Genomic DNA, 26,890 nt, shown 5'->3' with positions numbered 1-26,890 from the left:
GAGAAGTCATAGCCAAAGCATCAATTGACAAGTTTATAATACCAGCCACAGAGAGTCACAAAAAGCACATTACCCACATTCCCAAAATAACAAAGTTATACTTATCTTTCACCTTTCAGATTAACACCTAAAATATACAGATTATAATTTCCCCCCAGGAAAAAGAGCTCAGCACAGCCAATTGCCCTGAACCTCTTATATCAGAATCCCCTGATATATAAGAACACAGAAAGATTAAGAGTGGTATAGGAATTAAAAATAGAAGATAAATTCTCTATCGACAGAAACAATTGTCAAGTTTCACTGTAGAATTTCATTTTCAGCTCATATTCATAGCATCTTCCTATAATGGAAAGTTACCTTTCAATTTTTGTCATATCAAGGGACAAAAATAGCATGAAAAAAATGAAGTACTTATATTAGCATCAACTTACAATTTCTCACTGTACTTAATAAACTAATTTCATAATTTATTTTTAACTACTTTCATGCCTGCAACTGATTTCATTTTCTATTACACAGAAATAGAAAATGTCACTGACTTTCAGTATAATGGCTAAAGGTGAATAATAAGAAAATGAAAAAAAGATTTTGACAATGTATTCAGTTAGTCAAATTTTGAAAAGCTGAATTGATGCTGGAATGGATAATTAATCTTTAAGGAATAAAACAAATATGATACACTATACAAATTTCCTTTGAAGGGTAACTTTCTACTTTAAGTTGTGCCAAAATGACTATTAACCAGAACTATGTAAAAATAATTTTTCCTATTGAGTTAAATAATATTTCTTTTTCTCTGTAAAAATACAGATAATAAATAAGTAGTACTGTTTTAATTGGGCAGTGTCTAAATGATGTTCTCATTTTGTAACATCAAATGTTTAGGCTGACACAAATAGGCTAAAAAGAGGGAGCCACTTCTGCTGATGTTCATGCTTATTTTGAGATAAAAATAAGCATCTATAAGGATCCAAGAGAAATGTGAGCTGTTTTAGTACGGAAGCCAGTTTGTGAAATTGAAAACAGAAAATGTAATGAGTCTGAATGTTATGTACTCTCACTGCAAGGAAACTAAGAGGAGGAGGATGTTACTGAAATTCCCACTCATTCATAATAATTACATCAGATTATTTTTCTTTAGTTCCTCAAAAGTCTCTCTGGTATTTTACTAATTTTTGAATGGTAAATGTAAAAAAGGCAATCAATAATTATAAAAGTATTAGCTGAAAATGTAGTCACTATTAAATAATCCTAGGTGAGTCACCATGCCTTCCAACTATAAATAAGCTATGAAGAATTTCCAACCACTGAATACTCAAACAAGAGATGACATTTCATAGAACCAACCTGACTAAATTTATGTCACAGTAGAGAATTCTTATTTTAATTGATGTTTTAAAATTTCTCATACAGATAATAAATTGTAATGTCAATAAATGTATTATCTCTTAAGTACTTTGGAAGTGCTCAATGCACTGCTAATAGGATAGGAATTTTATATTTTAGGATAATTACACAAGTCATATGAAACAAATTGCTCAGATAACACTGGAAACTAACGTTTTGACTACATACATCTAGACAGATATTTATACCTGTTTTTGAAAGCCTGCCTACGCTTTTGCTGCTTCCAGAACTATCACCTCTTGTCAGGACTGAAATTCCACTGAAGCTGCTGGCTTTGGTTACAGCAGGCTTGAAGTTGCGGAGAGAGCTGTCTGAATCTGTGCTGCTCCAGGGTCGTGGTTCAGAGTACTTCAGCTCATTCTCAGTGCTGCTCTGATGGCTATTTGTTGATCTCCCTGAAGCATCTTTATTAACTCTGTAATTTAGAAATAAATCTTTGAAAAGTGAATAGAGACAAAAACAAAAAATATTTTAAAAATCACTTTAATTTTTCAATACTACATGAAAGCACGCTCACAATACCTAAATATCTGGCGCCTCTGCTGAGTACTACTGGCATCCTCATCTTGGATTCTGTTGGTATTTTAATAACACATTTTTATTTTTATTACCATCAGTCAGACAGTTACCAAAACAAATGTTAAAAATTCCCTCACCTTTTGTCAATAATATAATTCTCTTGGGAACACAGGGACTAGAAAGAAAGAACAGACATACAAAGTTGAGCTTTTGTCAAATACACAGTGCCATCTGTAAAACCAATGATGACAAAAAATATCATGCGTAATAATATTTAAAATGTATCTTCCCCCCATAAAAAAATCCACATGGTGATAAAAGTACACAAATAATGATAACAGAATTTTTTTGGCTTGGAGACACTGGTTACTTTTAACAGATACGTCTTGAAGCCATTCATTTCTGTGGTACAAATTAATCTGAAATTAAAATATTCTCTTCCAAACATGTGAACAGATTATTATTATATATTCAAGGTATACACCAGTCTGTAGATTCTGCCTCATTCACTCAACAAATATTTTGATCACCTGTACTTAATCTGTGCTGTAGCAATGAACAAGCAGGTATACCTCAATACAGCTTTTCTAATGCTACGAAGCTAGCTCAGGCAACCCTCATTTTTGCTTCCATTATTACTACAGTCTTTTAACTATTTTTCCAACTACCAGGAGTCACTAAATTATGGCCAGACCTGCAGAGCCACATCCTTTTATTTATGTACTGTTTATGACTGCTTTCACATTAAAGAGACAGACGTCAGTTGTTGCAATAAAGACTATATGGCTTGAAAAGTCTAAAATACTTCATTTGGCCCTCTATAAGAAAAAGTTTCCTGACTCCTGCTGTAGGTAAAAAACCCACCTACCTTAATGAGCTTTCAGGATCAAGTCATCTGCTGCCCCCTGATTATTTTTCCAATCTACACTTTCCTCACTTCCTATGTCACCTCGTTATAATCAAGGTACTCTGAATATTTCAATTCCTTGTTGTCAAAATGTCCTTCATCTCTGGGCTTATGCAAATACTGACTTTCTACTTGGAATACTTCAGTCCTTTAAATCTCTTCTTGGAAGCTAACTTGCATCCCTCAATTATGGTTTATGGTGCTTCTCTGCTGTGTCCTCATTTAATGTTTAGGTCTCTACACAAATCACACATCCTATCGTCACTGTTTGGCTACTTATCAAGGGTAGAGATCTCATCTATCTTATAAGCTACAGAGAAATACATCCTGTTTAGGCTCCGATTTCAGAGGACGTGGGTTGAAATACCAACTCTGTCATTTTCTAACTGCGTGATCTTTGGCTATTTTACTTAGCCTCCTGGAACCTCAGTTTCCTTATCTGTAAAACAAAAACAATGATAGTATCTACCATATAAAAGCTCTTTGGGTGATAAATTATCACAACTATCCATGGGTATGTTCTACAGTGTCCAGCATAGCACCTATTTATAGGTGCTCAATAAAGTTTGTTAATATTATAAATTCTTAACTGATAGTCTAGATTTTTTTAATACAGAGGCAATTTCTATCTCTGGCAGTGTTAACACAAACTATATACATTCATATATTCTTGAATAGTAACCAATACTGCACAGAACAGGTACTTAACAGTATTAGTAAAACTAACCTCATTCTCTTCTCAAAGGTATGCATAAAATAATTAGCCACTTAAAAGGATTGTTTCATATAATCACTTATAAAGTGGAAAACAAATATTAATGTAAAAAATCAGTTAGCATTATTTTAAAAGAAAGAAAGTTATTTATCAAGAAAAGTTCACTAACAAGTAGCATTTAGAGTATATATGATTTTGTAGACAGTGAATCAATGTCCTAAAAATCTCAAGCCTGGAAAAAAAAATTTATAAAACCTATATACTCAGTCCAGTATATTACTCCTGTAGTCAATTTGCTACAAACTTTTGAAAAACTTATATAACTGCTGCTATATAGTATTTTATATGCTGTTAAATTATTAACAAGATAGATCTCAGTATTTCTAAAAGGTGACTTGATATGTAACAAATGTGCTTTAAAAGGTAATCAGTAGATTAAGGGAGGAGTGAGCCCCTATAATGCAATTAGTGCATATTCCTACATGAATAGTTAAATAAAACAATACATACATCTTGGGAAAATATACGGTCTCTAGCTCTCTGGTATTCCTCTTCTCTTTCTTCTATAGATTTGCTTCTTCTGTCATCTTTCAAACGTATTCTTATCTAAAGAAAAAAAAAAAAGACAATTCTTGGGAAAATAATCTGCTAGTGTAAATCCTGTACATATAAAAATGCTCTAATTGGTCTTAGCTGGTGTGGCTCAGTGGACTCCGTGCTGACCTGCAAACCAAAGGGTCGCTGGTTTGATTCCCAGTGTAGGGCACATGCCTGGGTTGCAGGTCAGGTCCCCAACAGGGGGCATGCAAGATGCGACCACACATTGCTCTTTCTCTCCCTCCCTTCCCCTCTCTAAAAATAAATACATACATACATAATACATACATACATACATAAAATATTTTAAAGAATGCTCTAATTGTGCTGGATTACCTGGTTATCATCTTTGTCAAAGCTAGAGTTATCTCTCTTGAGGATATATCGTTTCTGAAAGTCTTCACCTTTATCATCTTTAATATGTTCATTAAATTTCTGATCAGGTCTAAAAAACAAAACAAGGGAACAAGAAAGATAACATACAACATTTACAGAAAAGGTCAATATAACATTTTATAAAAAGTAAAAGAAGTAATAAAAGTTACCCACTCACTGATGCCATTAATAGATACTTATTTCTTTTTAAAAAACATTTAAAAAACTTTATTGCTTTTATAGAGAGGAAGGGGGAGAAAAAGAAAGAGAAACATTGATTTATTGTTTGACTTATTTATGCATTCATTGGCAGCTTAATGTATGTGCCCTGGCTGGAGATTGAATCTGCAATCTTGGCATATTGGGACGACGCTCTAACCAATGGAACTACTTGGCTAGGACAATACTTATGTTATTTTATTTACTCCTTAATATTAACTATCCCATTATATGTGTGAAAGGCCATATGAAATGCACTGTAGGCTCTGGAATCAGACTGTTCAAGTTCAAATATTCAGCTTTACCAATTTAGTTGCTTTGGGACTTGCACAAGTCGCTTAACTTTTATATTCCCTAGTTATAGTATATCTAATTCATAGGGTTATTCTGAAGATGAATTAATAAACAGCACTTAAAACAGTAAAAACCCACTAGAAGTCCGTTATTATTATAAATAATACTTAGAAAACAGCTTCAAATGACTTAAGTCGCTGTCCCAAGTATATGTAAGATCCAAAGACTATATGTCCTCTTCGCATTGCCTCCTCTAAATCTAAGAAGATATTCTAGGACAAAGGAAAAAGAATAGCACAGTATCATGTTACACTCCTATTAGTACCTGGTTTGGTGTTACATAATTGAAAGTAATCAAGTATGTTGTGGTTGAACTGACTAGAGCTTAAGGGACTACTTAAAAACACAACCAAATTCTTAAGAATTACTAATTACAGCAGGGTACATCTTTGTTTTATATTAACTCAAACCAGTTACTCAGTTAACTCAAACCAGAAAAAAGAAGTTCTTTCTTGGAGGTTAACGTTGTAAGCTAAAGTTATGATTTTAAAATCTTAATATATAGGGTCCAGCACAAGTAACATCTCTCTCTTTTTTTTTTTTACAAAATCTTTTATTATAAAATTATAAGCATGTTCTGTAACATAACAATATCACACTCAAGCACACAATATGACATATTAGGTGCTATGTTCAAATTAGAACTGTAAATTATTACACCCATATTATTGCCTTACCAAGCACACTCAAGCAGGTGTTATTTCTGACAGACCCTGTATTTTATGGCTAATTGGTCTTTCTTCTATGGAAATATTGCAAGTTCTACTGAGATCCAGAAGATGGACATAAGTTTTGGCCCTTGGAAAATTACAATTATGTAAAATTTCACTTCCTCAAATTAATTCATTCAACACTCTTGTGAATTAATATTATCCTCTCATGAAACTGGGATTACTTGTTTGAAATATATGATGAATAAAAATATATTTAGAGTTTATAAAGTCCAACTGAACCCCCAAGTATTTTTTTACATATAGTTAAAAATATATAGTTACATAATATATTATGAATGTCATAAAGTAAATTTCTAAACCAAGTAAACCTGAATAATGACATTTTCAACAAACTGACCAGATATTTCATTACACATAGTACTTAAGTAACACTTCTAAATATTTGTTTCTACCTAGTGAATTTTTAATAATATCTACTACCTGTCAAATTATACAAAATAAGATTTAAAATAAGAATTACCTAAGTAAGTCAAAGAAATCTCTATTTTAAAATGTACTAGAAGTGAAACAGTGAGCAAATCTCCACATTAAACTATATAGAGAATTAAATTAAAAAATATAGAGTAAAAACAGTTTTATGACCAAACTAATGAGAAAAAGACTGCTTTCCTTAGGAGTTTGAGAGATTGTCTATGTAGTTCTGACAATGGCAGTTTGTTGTTTACTTCTGCCACATGATTGCCCTGTTTACTCATATCAATTATTTTTGTAGCTATTTTAAGACATATTTTCTTATTCAAGGAGTTTTTACTCAGGTGAGAGACTGTAATTCCAAAGTGAACTGTAAGGTTTAGCCAAGGGCCTGGCAACTTTTCTAAGAGCAGCTGGATTCCCACACCAAATAGCATTAGCAGGCATTTCAGCTAACCTTGACTGTCTTACCTCTTTCTTTTTTTAGATGCCTGAATTTATTGCCCTGTAATCTCCAACTTCCCGCTCCACTGAGATACCCCAGTGGACACTGGGTTTTTGACATCCACAATACCACTGGTTCAAGGCTGGAGTGGGTAATCTGCCTATGAGGAAAAGGTAAGTTTGTTTTTATTCAATGTGGAGCAGATCTCTAAGGTTTTCTGATTTATAACCTTCTTCATATTGCAGAAGATAGAATAATACAGTGTAACATCAGTGATTTGAAATGTCGTTGTAATTATGCTATTGATCCATTCTTCTTTTAGTACATCATAAACACCTGTGTTTAGCTAAACTTTTGACAACCTTGATGAAGAGAACCCTTAAGGTATGTGAAATCATTCAGAGCATTCAAATAACTGAGGTTACACTGTACTGAAAACCTTAGAGTCACCAGTTGAAATGCTGGTCAAAAATGCCTGCTAATGTGCATGTGCTTGGGTATCCAGCAGCTCTGAGTAATGTTGAAAGGTACTGGTTAGATTAATTAGAGTGATATTCATTTTCATTCCAGCTCATATGTTATGGTTACTATTCTACTTTAGCTATGATGTAACTAATTGGAAAAAGATTAATTGATGGGGATAGTTTAAAAAGACTAAAGGAAGAACAGACAGAGAAAAAAATAAATCAGATTCACATTTGCAGCACATGAAATTTAATCCTAAAGATAGGATCCTTTGCAAAGACATCTATCTTCATTAATTTAATTTTAGTTGTAGGAACAATCATTTAAAAATACTAGGTTCCATCAATATCTCTAATTTATTGACAACCTTCTATTTAAAATGGGAGAAACCAATTTACTTCCAGCAAACAAAATGGCAACTATAAGGATAAAAGCCATTATAACAGAAAGGATATAAGTGAATTAAGTATAATCATGCAAACTGAATGATCCATAGATAAAATCCGGAGAGAAGTCTAGCTTCAAGAAAGGCAGAAAAATAATGAACTAAAGAGCATTATTTATGGTATCTGAAGCTGACTGCTGCTCGATACCACAAATTCATTGCTCTCATATATAAATTAATACAGAAAATTCTACTGATAGGGAATCACCACCAAACTACAAATTTTGTTGAAATCAACTAGTTGTTTTAGGATCTGCTTTACAAATAGTCAGAAGAAGTGCTATTTACATTTTATAATTTTAGGTGCCTCTGCATTGGGCCTTCTGCTCCCAAATGCCAGGACCGATGATCTATTTTACCAATAGTATAAAGCTATCACTTTTTAAAGAAAAAGGCTCCTCCTAACTCCTTAAAAATTTTCCTCAGTAAATTATATATAGCCGAGAAGGTGGACACAACATTATGGTTAATACTGTATTAACCAGTAGACTCACCTTCTTGAGATTTGTAGCAGAAACAGAGATGAAAAGGATGGTAAACTCATAGAAGATTAAAGGTGACTTTGTCAAAATTTGCTTCTTTTTGCCCCACAATTTGCCTGAGGCTAGACACAGCTATCTTTTAAAGTATATTAATTTAAAAATCCATTAAGAGAATGGTTATCAAATATTACTGATTTTATGAACTCTCAGGGGTTTTTTGCTTTTGTTTTTTAAACCAGTCCTCATTCATCCATCTCATTTTAGTTCAGGCTGGTGTTTTAGTTGATTTGAGAGAGAGAGAGAGAGAGGGAGAGAGAGAGAGAAGGAGAAGGAGAGAAGGAGATAAATAAATAAATAAATAAATAAATAAATAAATATGGGGGGGGAGTGAAGGGGAGAGAGAGACACACATTTGTTTGCTGTTCCACTTACTTATGCATTCATTGGTTGATTCTTATATGTGCCCCAACCAGGGACTGAACCTGCAACCTTGGCATATCTGGACAATGTTGTAACCAACTGAGCTACCAGGCCAGGGCCAGACTGGTGCATTTTAAATCTAGTAAACTAAATGTATTTTTGATCCAATTATGTAAGGTTACTATGAAGCTTAGTTAGTCTGCTAAAACATGGAAAACCTCAGATGAAAGGTGCTGTAAAAAGATAAAGTATTGTTATACACATATATGACATATACCTATAATTCTTAATACTTACATTCTTGTATTGCTAGTTTTGTTTACTATGACAGACTTCCCACTCTGATCAACATTGTGGTCTAATCCAAAGTAAGCAGCTACTCTGTGTAACAGCATCCTATGGTAAGATGTCATTGGGGGGAATTTTTTACGTGGAGACCTAGAAGTAGGAAAAAAAAACTAATTTAGCAAATCAAAGAGAAATGCGATGATAATTTCTTTTCTTGTTAAATGTCAGGACTTACTCATTATTACCAATGAAATCTAAAATTTCTTGTTCCAATTTCAACAGCATCATTCTGTCCCTGAAACAAAATATGAAGACTTTTATATGTAAAGCTTAACACCGAAATAATCACAAATGTTAAATTTATATTGCTATTTTCTTAAAAACTGTACAATGAGGAATATCACAAGCTTGATGCAAAAATATTTACATGCTTTCTAAAAAAGTAATATTTAAAAAATTAAAAGATAAATATTTTAGTTTTATTTTTATTATGGAAAATTTCACATATACACAAAATGTAGAGGGAACTGTGAAATGAACCTCAATATAGCCATCATCCAACTTCAACAATTAACATGTTGCCATTCTTAAAATAGATGTATTTTGATCTACTAAGTATCACTACATTGGAGTCTATTCTGAAAACACATGTAGATTTACATGTGTTTGTATGGAAAATAACAATAATAAATAATAATACAAGAATCAACTGTTTCACGTACTCACAACTGTATACCTACTGTGGCCCTATCCTGGATATAGATAATTAAAAGCATATTAGTTTTTATTTCTTTACTCAACAAAACTGAGAAGGGGTAGCAGGAAAATAGGTATCTTTAGTTAGACTCATGACTTTGTTATCATGATGAACTCAATAGAAACAGTACTCAAAAGAACATGTAATGCCAGTAACAACAGGAATACTCCTATGGGAATCCAAAGCTAGTATATAAATGGAACTAGACAGAAAAGTATGAACTACATTACTAACTCTAACTCAGAGGGTGAGGCCTTCTCAAAACATTCTGTACATTGCTACTGTATTATATAGTTTTAAGACTTTGGGAATTTTCCTCATAAAAATCAAAATGAACCAAAAGCCTCCAACGTGTAAAATAAATAAAAACTATAGGGATTACCTGTATGTGCTCCTTTAGACCACCAGGGTCTTACTCAGTGCACTAAGGCTGTAAGAAATTAATAGTACCTCTCCCCAAAGGACCTCCTTGATCACATATTAAGAATGTGCCCCAAGACAGTATTCTTGTACTCACTATAAACTTCATGTACAAGTGGGAAAAAAAAATCTCCCAAACAAAAAATTCACAGACTCTTAAAGCTAGAGTAGTTTTACAGATCATTCAGTTCTGTTCCTAAAATTTTACAGATCAAGAAAACTAGGCCAAGAGGATACTGTCTTCCTCCCAAATAAATGTTACATAGATCCCTCTCAAACTCTAGTAGAGGAGATGATGTTCTGCTTAAGTTGCCCGAAAGTCTATACATCAGTCCTGATTTTGATCCTCCCTCTATATTATAAACTAAATAATATATATTTATAAAATAAGTCTCAAGAAACTGAGTAATATTTGACCATACATTTTAAAATATTAGTTGAAAAACCAAGAGAAAAACATGCCAACTTGGTGATTTCAACTCTAGAACTGAAAACAAGATTACATTTTTAATACAGATTGTAGGAACATTCAATTTTGTCCCAAAGTCTAGTCCTTGTTTACCATTCCTCACTTCAGTAAGTGGCACCACCTTTCACCCAAAATATTGTATTTTAAGCACTTTTGGCTTGTTATGATCCTTTTTTCTAATCCTCATATGCAGTTAATTACTACTGCAAATTTTATCTACCTTCCACCTATTTTTCTTTTGCTTTCACTGCCAGTATCCTAGATCCAAGCAGATACGATCTGTGGCTGAACTACAAGAGTAGTTTATTGTTTCTCCGTTATCTTCCCTTACTCCCTCCAAATCAATTCTTCCTAAAACATCCATAATGATCTTTTAAACACAATCGAACACACATCATTGCCTTGGTTAAATATTTATCACAGGTTTCCTAAGGCTCTTAGGTTAGAATTGAACACCTGTAATGTAGCCTACCAGGCAGGCATAATCTGGGTCTTTACCTATGCCTTTAGCCTCATCTCCCGCCCCTTTCTCACAAAATTCATCATCTTGGCTTATCTCTTGCACTTGCCAAGCCCATTCCTTTCTCAGCTTTCTTGAACATGCTGTTTCCTTTGCCTAAAACAACACCTTACATTCTTTCTTAGATTCTGTTTCTTGCATACTTTTTTTAATAGCATTTAGCACAATTATCATTATATAGTGATTTGGACTATATAGAATGGAGTTCAACAAATTACTGGCATGGAATTAATGAAATTATTACACCCGAAGAGTCTTTTAATATTTTTTTCCTTAATTTTTGGGGGGAGGATCAGGAATTTTTGCTTCAGAGAGTTTCCCCCTTGAAAGGGCTGAATGAACTAAAAGACTCTTTTAATCTAACTTTTAGGGGTTAATTTGTCTTGAGATAATATAATTTTCAGTAGCTTTCCTGATATATTTTATACACTTATTGTAGGGGTGGGGGGAAGGAATCTCAGTCAAGCAACTTACTCAGTATTCACAGTGAATTAAATTGGTTTTCTGTGTCACAGCTAAACGGCAGGCATAAAATACATGAAATGTTCTTTAGTAAATGTATTGCCATTGAAAAAAAATTTCGGTTGTCTCCATGAACAAAAAAAGACCAAACAAACAAAATTTAACACTATTACTAGCCAGTGATATAAATTCAGGCTTTTAATATCTTTCATATGCACATCTATGGGTTGCAGAAGATTTTTTATTATCTGAACCACTTACTATTTAAATTAAGTTTACGTTCTCAGTTTACTAAAAGTTTAGTTACTAAAAAACAGTCTTGTTAGAAACATAAAGTCAATAACTTTCCCAAGTTCTTAAGACTGACACTTCCTGCCAAATCCAGTATAGCTCAGTCCAAGATCCCAAATTCCCAAATCTGTAATCGATTTGGTGATGGACATAAGCCAAAACTTAATATGGTAATATATTAATAATATATAATACCTATGATATATAATGCATATAACATGTAATATACTAAGGCAGAATACATATAGGACTCAAACTAAAGATCCACAAATTACTTTTCTGAAGGCATAAGATTTAGCACATGAACCTAAAATTAGGTTTACTGAAACTGTTATTATATAAACTTTGAAAGAAACCACCATAATATTGTATAAATGTCTTGTCACTATGTTGTACACTGGAAACGAATATAATATTGTATGTTACCTGTAATTAAAAAAATTTAAAAAAGGAACAAATATACTGTGTCTCTTATTGAAAAACTAATAAAAACAAGGATCTCAATTAAACTCATCAGTAGCCTACTACTTAATATTAAAATGAAAAGGCAACAATCTTTTAGTTATGAGTTTTCTAGTCATTATGGTAGAATCTGGTTTAGAGACCATGTGTACAGCTGGTATACCAGTGGCAAAGAAAAGAAAACAATAATGCTTCCATTTGACTATCCTTTTCCCAATGCTATATGCCCTTGATCGGATATCTACAACAGATAGGAAATAAAATAACTTAAACATTACCTCCAGTAAAAGTAGTTTCACAAAGTATTTCAAGCACAAAACAATTACTTGATATTCCTCAGAACAAAACATGACCTTTTTAAAAATCCATTCTCAGGATTAATTCACAGGGCTGCTCCCCTTCATTAGTGATCTAATACAGTTACATTTATTATCCATATTTAATACATACAAAATTTATACAAAATGGGTATAACATTAACACAAAAATAGTATAAAATCATGTCATTGAGTGTTATCTTTACCAAGGACAACTTCAGATTCCTAAGTTCTAATTCAGTAATGATTAGTTAGTGTAGTGTCTGAAAATATTCCTTACAAACATGAATTCCAGATAAACTATTATTTAATATCTGAAGTTTAATTATTGGGTTGAATACAAGATAAAAATTCAATGATCTGAAAAATATTTGAAAAAATTCTTGGAGCAATATTTGATCTTGAAAGCTTTAGTGAATATCTGCCACACTTATTATTAATTTTGGGCTATGTGTATCTGGCAATTAATTGTGTGTTTCGTTGAGAGAACACTGAGACATCAATCAAACAAATCTTATTTCTCACAAAATTTAACATTAGCTATGACTTCCTAATCCACACTGACAGTAGTAATAACTTATACATTGGCCATTACATGAATTATTCACTATATATTTATTCAAATAAAAACACATACACAGAAAGAATAAAGTACTGACACATGCTACAATATGGATGAACCATAACAATATGCTAAGGAAATGATGCCAGTCACAAAAGGCTACATATGACATTCATATGAGATGTACAAAACAGAAATCTGCACAAACTTGAGTAGCGCTCAGGACACAGGGAGATGATAGGAACAGGGAGTGGGTTTCTTTAGGAGGTGATGAAAACATTCTACAATTGACAGCAGTGATGCTTGCACAAATGTACTAATGCCCATTAAATTGTACACTTGAAAAATGCATATGTAGGTAACTTACAAACTTTTCCATCTGTGGAGAAAAACAGAACTGTACAATAGAAAAATATTTTGAAATGCATAAAAACAGATTTCAATCTTTGTCCTTACTGATGTAGGACCCTATAGGTCAGAGGAAAGAAAAATTCTGCCTGTTTAGGATTCTATCCTGTTTTACTTAAACTAGTTATATATTTTCTACCTTCACCCATTTTCCTCAAACCACTGAGTTCTGGTTTCTACATCTTACTACATACAAAAAAGCTTGTTAAAAAAGCTAATAATTTCCTAGTTTCTCAATCTAGTGAACTGTTTTTTGTACTTCTGTTTGGTAGTTTTATCTGCCGTGAAACTGTTTCCCCTTGGCTGACTTTTAAGATAAACATTCAAAAGATTTTTCTGCTGTCTTTAGGATTCACTCAGTTTCTTTCATTTCATCCACTTTTTATATACTGTCTTTCCATGGAATTATGTCATTGTCATTTATTTAATCTCTCTGGACGAACTCATTCATAGCAAGCTTCACTTCTACTGATGACTCCTGAATCTGTAACTACAGCTTGGCTCATTTACTTGAAAACCTGAGCCTCTTAACTGCCAACAGACCTCAACTCCTGGCTTTCCTTCAGGAAAACTGTACTTATTTATAACAGAACCTCAAACTATACTTATTTATAATAGAACTTGCTCTATTCCATTCAGGCTTGCCCCTTTGTCAATACCTTTGTCAGTTAATGAGACCAGCTTTCAGCCTAGCCAGAAACCTAGTAGCTACTCTGTTCCACTCTATCCTCCCAATACCCTTCCATAACCAAATGATCACCAAGTCCTACCATGGTATTTCCTGAATATCTTTCTAATGTGTCCTTTCCTTTCTAGCTTTCTCTATGGTCTCCTTTGGGCTTGTGATCTTGGCTGCTCACTGTTGAAGTAACCTTTCTAAAATACAAATCTGATTATGGTATTACCCTATTCAAAATCCTCTAAATACTACTCAACTTATGCCACATTCAGTATATCTCAAATGGTGCACTACTGGCATTACAAGTAAGATTACTTTTGATTGTTCATTACTGTTTTGCAGCTCTTTTTAGCGCCCCTGACTTCCCAGTAGCACTCCACAGCCAATAGGACTCACTACCCATCATGTTGGTACTATCCTAGGTTGAGAACAAGTAGACATATGATCTTTCTTCATATTGCACCAACCCCTTCCCCATCACTTTCTAGAATTACTTGCCACATACCTCCCTGCTAGAGCCAGAGTGTACAATCTTGTCTTTCCTTGAATATACCACTTTCCCTTGCACACTATTATGCCTTGGCAATGCTCTGTATCTCTATCTGGAATGTCTTTCTCATGTTTCTCTGTAAAACCAGTCCCTGTTTGAAGGACTGATCCCAAGACAGCTCAGGCATTATCTTTTCAGTGAAGCCTTTCCAAATCCTTTCAAACAGAGATTGGGGCTCCCAACTTGTGTTTTTATAGCACCTTGAAAAATTTCTTTTACAGTATCTATTCTACTTACATTATATATCATGTGGGTTTTTTTTAAAGCAGAGAGACGGTGAATAATTTAGAGTAAGAGATTATATCTTGTCCATATTTGTATCTACAATTTTTAGCACAATGCTTATCACATGATAGATACTCAAGAAGATGTTCAATGAACTAATGAATTCATTTTTCTTTTGGGACTAAGGACTAAGCTTGAATTTATAACAAAAAAGTCAGGCAAAGTTGACTAGCTGCTTCTCTACTTTATAACTATACTCCACATTACAAGGAGACCACTTTTCATTTTGGTAGTTCTCTTTTTGAGGTTTATGTTAAATGTAAACTAGAAAATCAAGATGGCACTCAATAAACCCTAAATTAAAATAAAGGTTTATCTTGAAGTATGACATACATTTCAGCAAAACTAAAGAGAGTTGAAAGTTGTTCACATTTTCTTCCATGTACACAGAGCCAAAGGAATGGTTTTAGTTTTCTCTCAATGTATATAAAATAACTAGCACTCTGGGAAGCTAATGTTTAGGGAATGGGTTTTTAACCTGGGAGTCTTCTATCTCATAAAAGCACTGGTGAGATATTTTGTGGATAAGCCTTTTTGTGGGGAAATGCCTCAAAGGGGTCAATAGGCTGCCAAAAGTTAAAATCTATTTATTCAGTACCCTGGTTAAACAAAGGATTTCACAATTAGTAAAGTAGTGACTCAAATAGGCACCTTTAAAGCCTTTGGGTTGAAGGGGTATAAACTAAGAAAAAAAAAAAAAAGAACAAATACTTTGTGTTTAAGTTCAAAAACTTATTATAAATGAATACATTGAGTTCTTATTTAATTGAGTGCATTACTGTGAGAATATTTTTTTTCTTTTTTTCATGATTAATGTTACCTTTGTGTTTCAGTTAAGTCAAAATTTCTTGGTAATTCTGTATTTCTCAAAATTCCTACAGGAAGTATGAATTATTTTTAAATCATGGTGACATACATAATGCAAAAAGATATCACACATATGCATATAGTAGACCAACAACATCTTAGCTCAAGAATCTAAAATGTTTCTGGTGTACTTTAAATACTGCAATCTTATTCTAATATTCTAACACAGTAATGGAAATATAAACAGCAAATTATGGTACTCCAGAAGCAATTTAAACCTTATAAATTTAATTTTTACCTGGGATTGTTTTTTAATGTAGTTACTAAAAATTCATGTAGATCTATGCCAGTTGAATCAGTATATTCTTGACTGGAATCTAAAAAACAACACAAAAATGCAGTATAAAGTTTTTTGAAAATAAATCTTTTTCCCTCTTACATGATACATATAATAAATAAAATGAGATACCACAAGTAGAAAACATTAATGAAGTAGGAAAAAAAATTTATGATGAACTCAGATGACCAGTTTTTTCTATTCCCATATGGTAAGCAGATATGGGTTTATATAACTGCATGTACATGCCATTCTTAAAAAAAAATCTCTCTCAAATGTACCATTTTAATTTATTCTAAATTCTTTCTTTTATATACTCATAACAATCCCCATTTTCAAAAATTCTTCAAGTGAAAAATTAGAATGATTTATACAATTAACTACATTGGTAGCAAATTAAAATAGCTTAGTTCAATTGTGAACACAGGTGGAGAAAATGATTTGGAAGTAAGCAGGAATTTTAGTCCTGAAGGAATATTAATTTAATTAGATTTAATCTTTTAAAAAAATTTCATGTTTATTTCTTCCCCTTAAATGTAATATCCCTATGCTGTTTATAATACTGATCAACATAACTGAATTTATAAATTAAGAGTACTTTCACAGACGTGCAATGCCAGATGATGGTGAAGCCCCTTAACATTTATTATAAACATTCTTGCTTCCAAGAATATTCCAAGTCCTGAATATTTAGCCATCAACTATTTGTATCATAAGGAATTAAGTAATATTATTTTTGGTGGAATCAGTATTCAAACAATAGTGATTCCATTATTTCAATATGAGAGACAGACCAATAAGAAAGAAAGCTATCTTCCTCAGTGACTCTGGAATGTACTGCAGTTTTTTGGCTAAAGCATTGGGTTGACCAAAAACTCTGTATGTTTTTTCTCCATAAAATAAAACATATTTTTCATTTCCACCAATAACTTTATTGATTTGGTTATTTGGAGTATGTTGGCTATCTCCCACATTGTTGACTGCCATCAATTAATGTCTTGATTTGACTGCTATCAACTTCAACTGGTCTATCTGAACGTGAAGCATTGTCTAGTGAGAAATTTCCAGCACAAAACTTCACAAACCACTTCTGACATGTTCATCAGTCACATCACCTTCTCCTCACATTGCACAAATCTGTTTAGGCATTTCAGGTGAGTTTTACCTTTCTTGAAATAATAAAGCATAATATGCCAAAAATGAGTATTTTCTTCCATCTTCAATATTAAAATGGCTACACAAAAATTCACCAATTTTGATAAGTTCTTTCTTAAATGCATGATGATATGACAGCTGTCACAATACAATCTAACAAAACTGTTTTGAGTGAAGTTAAAGACAATTAAGGGCTACTAGAGCCATCTTACGGAAAAGATCAAATGAACTTTTTGGCCAACTCAGTATCTTACTGATGTTCAGAACTGTATTTTTTCCATTTTGTCCAGATGAGCAAATATTATAGTATCCCTTCAGTCTGTTCTGTATAATTTTTAATACATCATATATATAAAATTATTTGAGGGGTAAAGTATGGAATTATGGAATTATCAACAGTGACAAAAAAATTTTGTTATAAAATAAATTGCAGACCTCTTGATAACATTTTTCTGGGCAACTTATCACTGGCTTTTTCTTTTTCTGCTTCATCTTTTGAGGGCTTCTCCTCTTTTTCAAATGATTGTGTTAACTGGGTCTGAATTTTCTCCTGTTGGACGGTAAAATCAGTTATTAAATAAAAACACATGAAGTGATTCATTTAATACTATACATTTGTAATTTCTGAGTAACACAAAAGTGTACAAAGAAAAATTTATTTTATCCAATTAGATTGTTCAAAGTTGAATGTAGCTTAAAATTATTTTCATCATTTTATCAAAGTCTACATAGCAAATGTTAAAATGTTGAATATATCAATTGAAACATATCCTGAAAATTATTTTAGAGAAAATAAATGCTTTCTGTAATAGTTTAAAAGTATCTACTTGCAAAACTCCTCGAGAATCAGAACCAGTGTAAGGCCATACCACCCTGAACACATCCAATCTCATCTGATCTCGGAAGCTAGGTAGGGTTGGGCCTGGTTGGTACTTGGATGGAAGAATCAGAACTAAGGTCTTCTTAACCTAATTTTTTTTTTTACATATAGAAGAATGGAAAGATGTTTTTACAATAGAATTGCACTCAAATGGTTCAGAAAGAGTGTGTGTACTGACAGCACACACGTGAATGACAAAGCAAGTGGGGAAATGCTACCTATTTTTCCAATGGAGATGTGGCACAAAAGAATAATTATGATCAATCATGACAGGAATGCAAAAGTGTCAACACTTAATAAAAGTACTTTCTGAGTATTCACTATAATCTCATATTCCTTCATTCTTTTGATATGTAAAAAACTCTAAGTATGAAATTTCTAAAACCAAATTTACATGACTTTCATTATTTCCTATGAGATTTATGTAACACTGTTCCTCCTTCAATCACTAAAAAGTTCAGAAAGATTTCAAACAAGATTATTTTCCTTCTTGATACGTAATAATTCACTGTAAAGTAACCATATTGTATAAGACTGAAAAGGAGAATCAATTCTACATTTTGTTTCTAAAACAATGTCATTACATGCAATTTCAGAATCCAAAGGAATTATGGAAAATGAATTCATATTGCCTAAAAATGGTAAAAGTCACATGGCTTTGTGTTATAAAGAAAGGCAAAAGTAATAAAGAAAGGTAGAATAACTTCCAGACCATTTCTACTAAAGATAAAAGTGTAGCTTAGTAAAGACTAAATTATACTGTTCTTCTATAGTGATGAAAAACATCAAACAATTACAGTATTTTGCTTCTCCTGGAGATGGCTGGTGGTGGTGGTAAATGCAGCAAGTCAATATCAAAGGGGGTGAAGACTGCAGAATTCTTAAACTTGCAGTCACTAAGATTTCTATTCTAAACACTCCCCCTCCTCCACATAATTAAAAAAAAAAACCAGCATTTGGCAGAGATCAAATATAGTATTTTTTTCCTACAGGGTTGCTGACTGCTATTTTTCATCTCTTCTCAATTCTGCTTCCCCTTCCACCTAAGTTCAAATCTGTGCTCAGAATATACAGCACAAGCTATGCACTGACAATTTTCACTAAAATGATCAACACTTGCTCTATGCCCTCTTTTGTCTTATTTAGCAAACTTTATACATTCATCAACTGGTAAGTCATTTTTCTCATTATAACTAATTTTTTTCTTAAAAGTTAAATGTATCAGGGTAAAATTAATAACATTATATAAATTTCAGGTGTACAATTTATAATACATCTGTATACACTATTGTGTGCTTACCATTGGAAATCTAGTATCCTTAAGTCACCTTATATTTGACTCCCTTTACCCTCTTGGTCCTTACTCCATATCCCATAACCCCTGGTAACCATCACTGTTTATTGTATCTATGAGGGTTTTTTTGTTTGTTCATTATTGCTTTTGTGTGAAATGGTATGGTTCTTGTCCTTTTTCATCTGACTTATTTCGCTTAGCATTAATTTCTCAAGATCCATCCATGTGGTATTATGACTCATTTTCCAATATACTTTCCTTGTTTTTAAATTATTGTAAGATAGATATTTAAAAATGAATCCCAGAACTATGTGTTAGAAGCAAAATATTGGAAGTTTTCCTAACTTACAGCCTCTATTCCTATTTCTGAAGGATAATCTATAAAATACAGGTTGGAAAATTTCACATTTAGACCATCACAAAAGGCAGTTTCAATGACTATCAAATTTCATTTCTAAATTGTCCTCCTAAAACTGTACATTATAATTACAGATATTAAATTCTTTTATCAAGATGGACTGTATTTAAAATCTAGTGGACAATGTACTGAGGCCTGTCTTTAGTTGATACTGAGACCTTGTTTTCATTAGCAAATGAACAAGGCACATTTTAAATGCTGAAGTTCTTATACACAAAATCTTCTGACTATAAATAATCAACATCTCCACAGGAAGTTGTAATTCCTTTACTTGTCACTCTGTCATTGACATTTGTTACTAAGGTCACTTCCCTCTCATAAGCTCTCATCAGCTACAAGTAACATCTCTCATTAATTGCCTCTCAACCTTTTGAATAATGGGTTTTATTCAAATTAATTCTTCAAAAATCACATTCTGAAGCAAGGATTAATAATTGTAAAGTGTTCCTAGCACCAAGGATTAGATGCTAGCACATTTCATGAGAAATAATTTATTTTCCTATTCCCATTCAGGTGCAATTTAGTTAACTCAAGACTTGGAAAAAGGAGTATCTTTTGTTCAGTAAGGGTAAAAATAGGTTATTGTCCCCAAAGAAAAAAATTACTGTATCTAAGAGAAATTCAGAATGAATGTATTGAGTGCAGTAACTGAATTCTGGTATAACAACCTTTTTTATTATTCATATCCTATAAAAGCTTTTTGAACTATACATGCAAAAATTATTATTTGCAATCAATAGTATATTCATTAATTTATAATATATTCCTGATATTAATTTTTCTCATATAAATTTTCACTAGCTAATTTATGTAGCACTGTAAGCATTTCCCCCCAATATTTTTCAAATAGGTAAAATATACTGAAAAAAATCCCATTACAGTTTTTTCAGAAAGAATGCGTTTTTTTGTATTAACAGTCTTGTGAATGCCTGACTCTTCTCATTTTCTCAATCTCCTTGGACCAGGAGGCTAAGATGGTGTAACATTTTGGACAACAAAATGAAGAAATGAATTTTTAAAAAATATCATACTGCCCACTGCTCCACCTGAACAGCTGTATTCTTTATTCAGGTTTGTACAAAATAACTTTTTAAAACTGCTATTTCAAAAACAGTTTTATTAATTTTTTCAGAGTGTATCATAACTTTTCAGCCTTATTAACAACCATACAAAAGCCAAATTTAACATTTGAAACTATTCTCAGGTAAGTGTTTTTATTAAAATATTTGACTGTATTTCTTTTTCTAGAAAGTCTGTTATTTTATTGCTAAAAATATCTATTTTATAGAATAAATACATATAGTTCTCTTCTTTTTATATAGTTAAATTTTAAACAAAAATCACAAATACATTTTGAATCCTATGGTCTTGACACTTGAATATATTTTAAACGATAGCTCAGTTGGTTAGAGCATTGTCCTGATACACCAAGGTTGTGGGTTCAATTCCCAGTCAGGGCACATAGAAGCAGCAGCCAATGAATGCATAAGTAGGTGGAACAAAAAAAATAAATTGATGTTTCTCTCTCTCTCTAAAATCAATAAATAAAAAATTTTTAGGAGAGACTGTATTTTAAGTATTTTTATTGACAATAAATCTTTTAAAGACCTTTTTCTTGCATTTTGAAAAGAAACAAGTGTAGTGCTTTTGAAAAAGAGAACATACTCTAAATATGTGACAACTATCTTCAGTATGCATAGTAGGCTTTTGAGAGTATCATCTTCTAAATCAAGGGAAAGCTTAAGTCTTTGCTAGAATTAACAAATGTACGATTGACATTTATTTAAAAAATAAAAAGATATACAACTTTCTCCTGGCCTTTTTCCCCTCCTTTAGTCATAATTTCTTACAAAACCAAAAAGCTGTCTCAATTCTTTGGAAACTAATTGTTGGGATATATGGGACTTTATGTTGCTTAAACTCGTAAAAAGTAGAATAAGCCACTAACAGCCAAAGTTACCACTGACAAACATTGGTAAAGGATCCAAAAATGTTTAGTATAAAATGCCCAAATATAACAAGGCAATGATCAATCCACAGTTCAGATTAACAGAAAAGTAGTCACGGCATTAAAAATACAAAAGGCAAACTGAACTGTTTGCTTGAACCTCAGCAGTTCTATATTTTACAAGCATAGGCAGAAAAGGAATTAGAAGTTTTAGACAGACATTAGAGTCAAGCTAATATGAGAATTGGCATCACCATGCATTCAAGTAAAGTAAAGTGATATATCAAGCAGAAGTCTTGGGTAGTCTCCTCCTCACACATGAGCAGTACCCAACAAATTTATAAAGGCCAAAATCAAAAGAGCAAATTTCATCACAGTTACATTAAGTGAAAGTACTACTTTCTACTTCACTACTTTTCTAAAATAACTTACAACTCCCTTAAAGCCATATGCCCAGTTAATTACATTATCCCTAAGTTTTTCTAGAAAGAAATTGTACCAATTCTTAGATTGACATAACAAGGTTCTCCCCACTCTTCATGTGTCTCTTGGGTGCAAGTATTATCGAATCAATTCTCTTAGTAAAAACATACATAAAAAACGTACACAAACATGCACACACACTTTTATTTAACCTTATGAAAAAATATTCTCCAGGAGGCAGGTTATTCCACCAAGTCTTTAAATAATATATTTTTTTTTACCTGGTTCTCCTGTGATAGCTCTGCTGTAGGGGGTGGTGGAGATTCTTCACACACTGCAAGGCTCCGAACTAGCTTTAACTTTGAGCTTGACTAAAGAAAAGTATTTAAAATTAACACTACATTTCACAAATCTAGGGTGTCTATCCAAAAGCCCCCTAGAGTTTCTTAAGTCTTTATAGTTTCTCCACATACAGGTATAGGTGAAATGTGAAAGTTAAATATATCATTAATTACTCCTAAAATCCTGTGTTAAGAGGGAAAACAAGTAATTGCAGTTTTGAAAATTATAGCAATAGCAAGAATGGAAATACTTCTAATTTCAAAACTCAAAGAATGGTGAGAAAGCCATTTTCTCTATAGATAAAGAATCAGTAAAGATATAAAAGCAATGCACGAAAGCGACTAGGCAAGACAAAAACCCCAAATAAACAAAATAAGCTTTCTGCCCCCACCAAAATATGGTAAAACTAAACTGAATGCAGTGCTATATGAAAACAAGGATTCATCAAGCATGAAGGACGGCCCTTGGCATGCCAGCGCAAAATATTTACTATACCTTAGACCTTTTTCCTGTCTGTCCAAATGACTGCAATGGCCGCTGAATATACAAGAAAGATTTGTATTAAATTTCATACTGAAACAGAAAGTTTTCTTCTTAATTCATAATGCTAAACCACAGAGAAACTAACTGCACAAATAGAAAATGAAAAAATCAAATTTGGTTTCAGGTAAAAAGTATTGATTCCTCCCAAAAAGTACACCTGCAGACGACTCTCTAAAATCCTTCTGCTGACTGGCATTTTCTGTAAGTGAGCAAATGACCACAACTTGTTAATTGGGCTACATGGAACTTACAAGGTAACTTCTTAGGTAGTAGCAAAATAAAATATACTTCTTCAATGTTTTATAACGTATTACACTTTACGCAAAGTTAGGAGGGAAAAAACCCACAAAAATCCTGAGAAATTTTTAGTAGCTGTACTCGGCTAAGTTCCAAATTTATTAAGGAGAATGTTGCAAATGCAAATTGAGTCAGAGTACAACCACCTATCTACTGAGCCTTTTCAACATTGTCTGAAATACACCACCACCAGTTTATCCATCACAGAATCCTGTCTGCCTGGTCTAGAGTAAGGCAATGAAGCAGACAAAGAAAAGAGGTCAAAGTTCCAATACACATGGTGACTTTCAAATCACCAATCACATGACTGAGGAACCCACTAGCTCTAGTGTGTGATGCCAGGCTTTGGTTTAGGAAAGCAGCTGAAATTGCTTGTGAACTGGCACCAGACAGGTTTTAAACACACTTTCCTTTCTCTAACCTCCTTCCAATCTACCTCTTTATCCCCAATCTCAAATGGTACAAGGCCCAGGTATCTGTCATTTAGTCATTAAAGCCAGGGGGCCAGTTTGATATCAAACATAAAACAGATTTTAAAAAATCCTTAATATGTAGATTAGTATGTTTTATATATGAAAAAGTCATCATGTCATTCTAACATCCATAAAAGCCTTCCTTGTAGAACCAAAAGAAATGAGAATCTGTAGTACTAGTGTATCCTGCCTCCCATTTTGAGCCCAAAGTTCCTGGGATAAGAAGCATTGTATTGCTGGGATTTTGACCTTGGATTACCCATACTACAATACAGATTAGCAATTAACAAACACAAAAGTGGAAAAAATTTTAAAAAATAACTTCCTGTTTCTTCTTATGGAAAAGAAAATGGCTCATACACACACACGTACATGGCAAAGCTGCTTAAGAGTTTCTGCATGTTGCAACTGTCTTCTGTTTCTGTTCACTCTCTAATTTGTTAAAGAAAATTCTAATTGTAACTCATATCCAAAAGCAGAATTAAAAGAAGTTATGCTATACTGAGTAAGGACTAAAGGAAGAAAGTGGGAGAAAATCAATAGATAAATGCAAACAAAAAGGCAACAGAATGGGAAAGAATTTGCAACTTACTCTGATCCTCTGCTTTAATTCCTTAAAATTCTAATTATGAAGGGTACAAAACGTTCTATTAAAATTTTTTAAAATAGAAGAGGTGATTAACTAAGAAGTAAAAACTGTATTCATATGCGGAGTTGGATTTAAATTTCTGGTTTTGCTTTTTATTAGTAGGTATCCCTGGTCAGGTTATTTCAGTTTACTCTTATCTCTTTAAAAGTTCATTCTATTTGTACTAATTCTCAAGTTTCTTAAAAAAGTTTAATGAAATGGTAGATTAAAGGGCTCTGTAAAGAAAAAAAAAAAAAACTAAAGCATTATATAAAAAGGTTACTAAAGGTTGGACACCTAGCATGTCAGAAGACCAACATCCTACTTCTGCTTACTATAAGATTTAACTTAAAAACAAAAAAATCTATGAAATGGGGATTTTGTACATTGTTTCTATAGTAATAATTTAGAATTTTCATAGATTTACACATGCATTTAACAGCATCAATATTAATTCATAGGAAGCCTTGATGAAAACGAAAATTAAAAGAGACACAGAGGGGTAAAATGATCTCAATGTGACTTTATTTAATTAATATGTTCTCAGTTCCCACTATACACCAGACATTGTACCAGGTACAATGGCTATAAAGGTGAATAAGACATGGTTCCTGGTCTCAAGAACCTCACAGTCCAGGCTCAGAGTTACTAAATGGTCAAAGACCACACAAGACCTTCAGAATCTTAGCCCAGTGCACTTTATATCACATCTATAAAAACCTTGTGGATCAAATGCTACTTACGATAGAGAGAATTCTAAAGACAGCCTCCCAACACTCACATCTCCGGGTTATCCAAACAAACACTAATCTCAATGAGGATGGGAAGGAATTTCAAAGATGTAATTTAAGTCCCAAGTCAACAGGTCTTACAATAAGATACAGATATAATTCATTAGACACAATTAAGTGAGCCCTTTAAAAGGAGGCCATATTCTTTAGTGGGGAGTAAGGGCAAGTGAGATTCAAAGGGTGAGAAGAAACTGACACACCACTGCTGCCTTTGAAGATGGAGGGGCTGTGTGAGTAGGACCTCAGAAACCCTCTAGGAGCACAGTGGCCCTTGGCCAAAAAGTCAGCCAGGAAAAGTAAACTTCAGACCTGCAATTGCAAGGAGCTGGTCTGCCAACAACTGAAAGCAGTCCAGAAATAAATGCTTCCCTAGTTAGATAAGGGCTCAGTCCAGCCAACACCTTTAATTTCAGCCTTGTTAAACCTTAAACAGAAAACTTATCTGACCCCAAACTAACTTCTAATCTACAGATATGCTATCTACAAGTGAGTTGATAATTGGGTATTGTTTATGCCTCTATATTTGTGGTAGTATGCTATGCTGCAAGAGAAAACTAATACTCTACTACATAAATAAAGACAAAGGCATTATTCAATAAGTCATTACTTCATTTCTAATAGCAAAACACTGTAATTACATTATGTCAGAAAATTTAGCCATACACACATGCATGCCCAATAAACCAGAGAAAACAAGTTCCATTTATTAAAGAAAACAGCCTTTGTGTTTTATATTTTTGGCATCGATTTGAAAGTTAGATTTGGCTTTAGATAAAAATAAAATTATTTTAAAAATTGATTTTATTATTTATACCTCATCTTTCACTTTTCCCCATTTTTTTCTTGTGGAAAAATATGCGTAACATAAAACATAACATTTAACATTTTAATCACTTTCAAGTGTACAAGTCAGTGGTATTAAATACATTCATAATGTGCGACCATCACTACAATCCATTAACCATTTTCATCTTGTAAAACTTAAACTCTGTACCCATATATTTCCCATTCTCCTCTCCCCTCCAATCCCTGGCAATCACCTTTCTATGTTCCGTCTCTATGATTCTGGCTATTCTAAGTACCTGATATAAGTTGAATCACATAGTATACAGTATATCTTTTTCTGACTGGCTTATCTCACTTAACATAATGACCTCAAGGTTCATCCATGTTGTAGCATACTGCCTAATTTCCTTCCTTTTAAAGGCTAAATAATATTGCATATTTGAGGGTGAATACTGGGTTGGCCAAAAAGTCTGTGTACTTTTTTCTGTAAAATAAAAGACATTTTTCATTTTCACCAATAACTTAATTGATATGGGTATTTTGAGTGTGTCGGCTATCTCCTGTGTGGTACAACATTCATTGTTCTCAATTAACATCTCGATTTGATCGATACCAACTTCATCTAGTCACCAGACCATGGAGCATCGTCCAGCAAGAAATCCCTAGCACGAAACTTCACAAACCACTTTTGACACCTTCGATCAGTCATAGCACCTTCCCTATACACTGCGAAAATATATTTTGGTTTTTTTGGCATTTCAGTTGTGTTTTTACCTTTTTGGAAATAATACAGCATAATA

General features: G+C 32.8%; 1 protein-coding gene across 6 annotated transcripts in view; it reads right to left on the bottom strand.

The window, feature by feature from the left end:
- R3HDM1 (R3H domain containing 1) overlaps positions 1 to 26,890 on the bottom strand; it is a 199,943-nt gene that overhangs the window by 79,084 nt on the left and 93,969 nt on the right. For 3 of the 6 annotated variants that reach the window (XM_054562490.1, XM_054562489.1, XM_054562492.1), the window contains exons 4-14: positions 23,068 to 23,109; positions 22,512 to 22,601; positions 17,703 to 17,817; positions 16,074 to 16,152; positions 9,022 to 9,081; positions 8,796 to 8,936; positions 4,485 to 4,593; positions 4,062 to 4,157; positions 2,067 to 2,104; positions 1,933 to 1,983; positions 1,599 to 1,825 (exon numbers count right to left, since the gene is read on the bottom strand). In XM_054562490.1, coding sequence (XP_054418465.1) covers positions 1,599 to 1,825; positions 1,933 to 1,983; positions 2,067 to 2,104; positions 4,062 to 4,157; positions 4,485 to 4,593; positions 8,796 to 8,936; positions 9,022 to 9,081; positions 16,074 to 16,152; positions 17,703 to 17,817; positions 22,512 to 22,601; positions 23,068 to 23,109 — 1,048 coding nt within the window. The remainder of the gene's footprint in view (positions 1 to 1,598; positions 1,826 to 1,932; positions 1,984 to 2,066; positions 2,105 to 4,061; positions 4,158 to 4,484; positions 4,594 to 8,795; positions 8,937 to 9,021; positions 9,082 to 16,073; positions 16,153 to 17,702; positions 17,818 to 22,511; positions 22,602 to 23,067; positions 23,110 to 26,890) is intronic. The other 3 variants (XM_054562491.1, XM_054562494.1, XM_054562493.1) reach the window with 2 other exon arrangements.

Source organism: Pteronotus mesoamericanus, unplaced genomic scaffold (assembly GCF_021234165.1).
Source record: "Pteronotus mesoamericanus isolate MK-2021 breed Mesoamerican mustached bat unplaced genomic scaffold, CSHL_Meso_final scaffold_651, whole genome shotgun sequence".
Lineage (NCBI taxonomy): Eukaryota > Metazoa > Chordata > Mammalia > Chiroptera > Mormoopidae > Pteronotus > Pteronotus mesoamericanus.
Note: the sequence above shows the minus strand (reverse complement) of the source record. Positions and strands in the feature narration are given on the sequence as shown.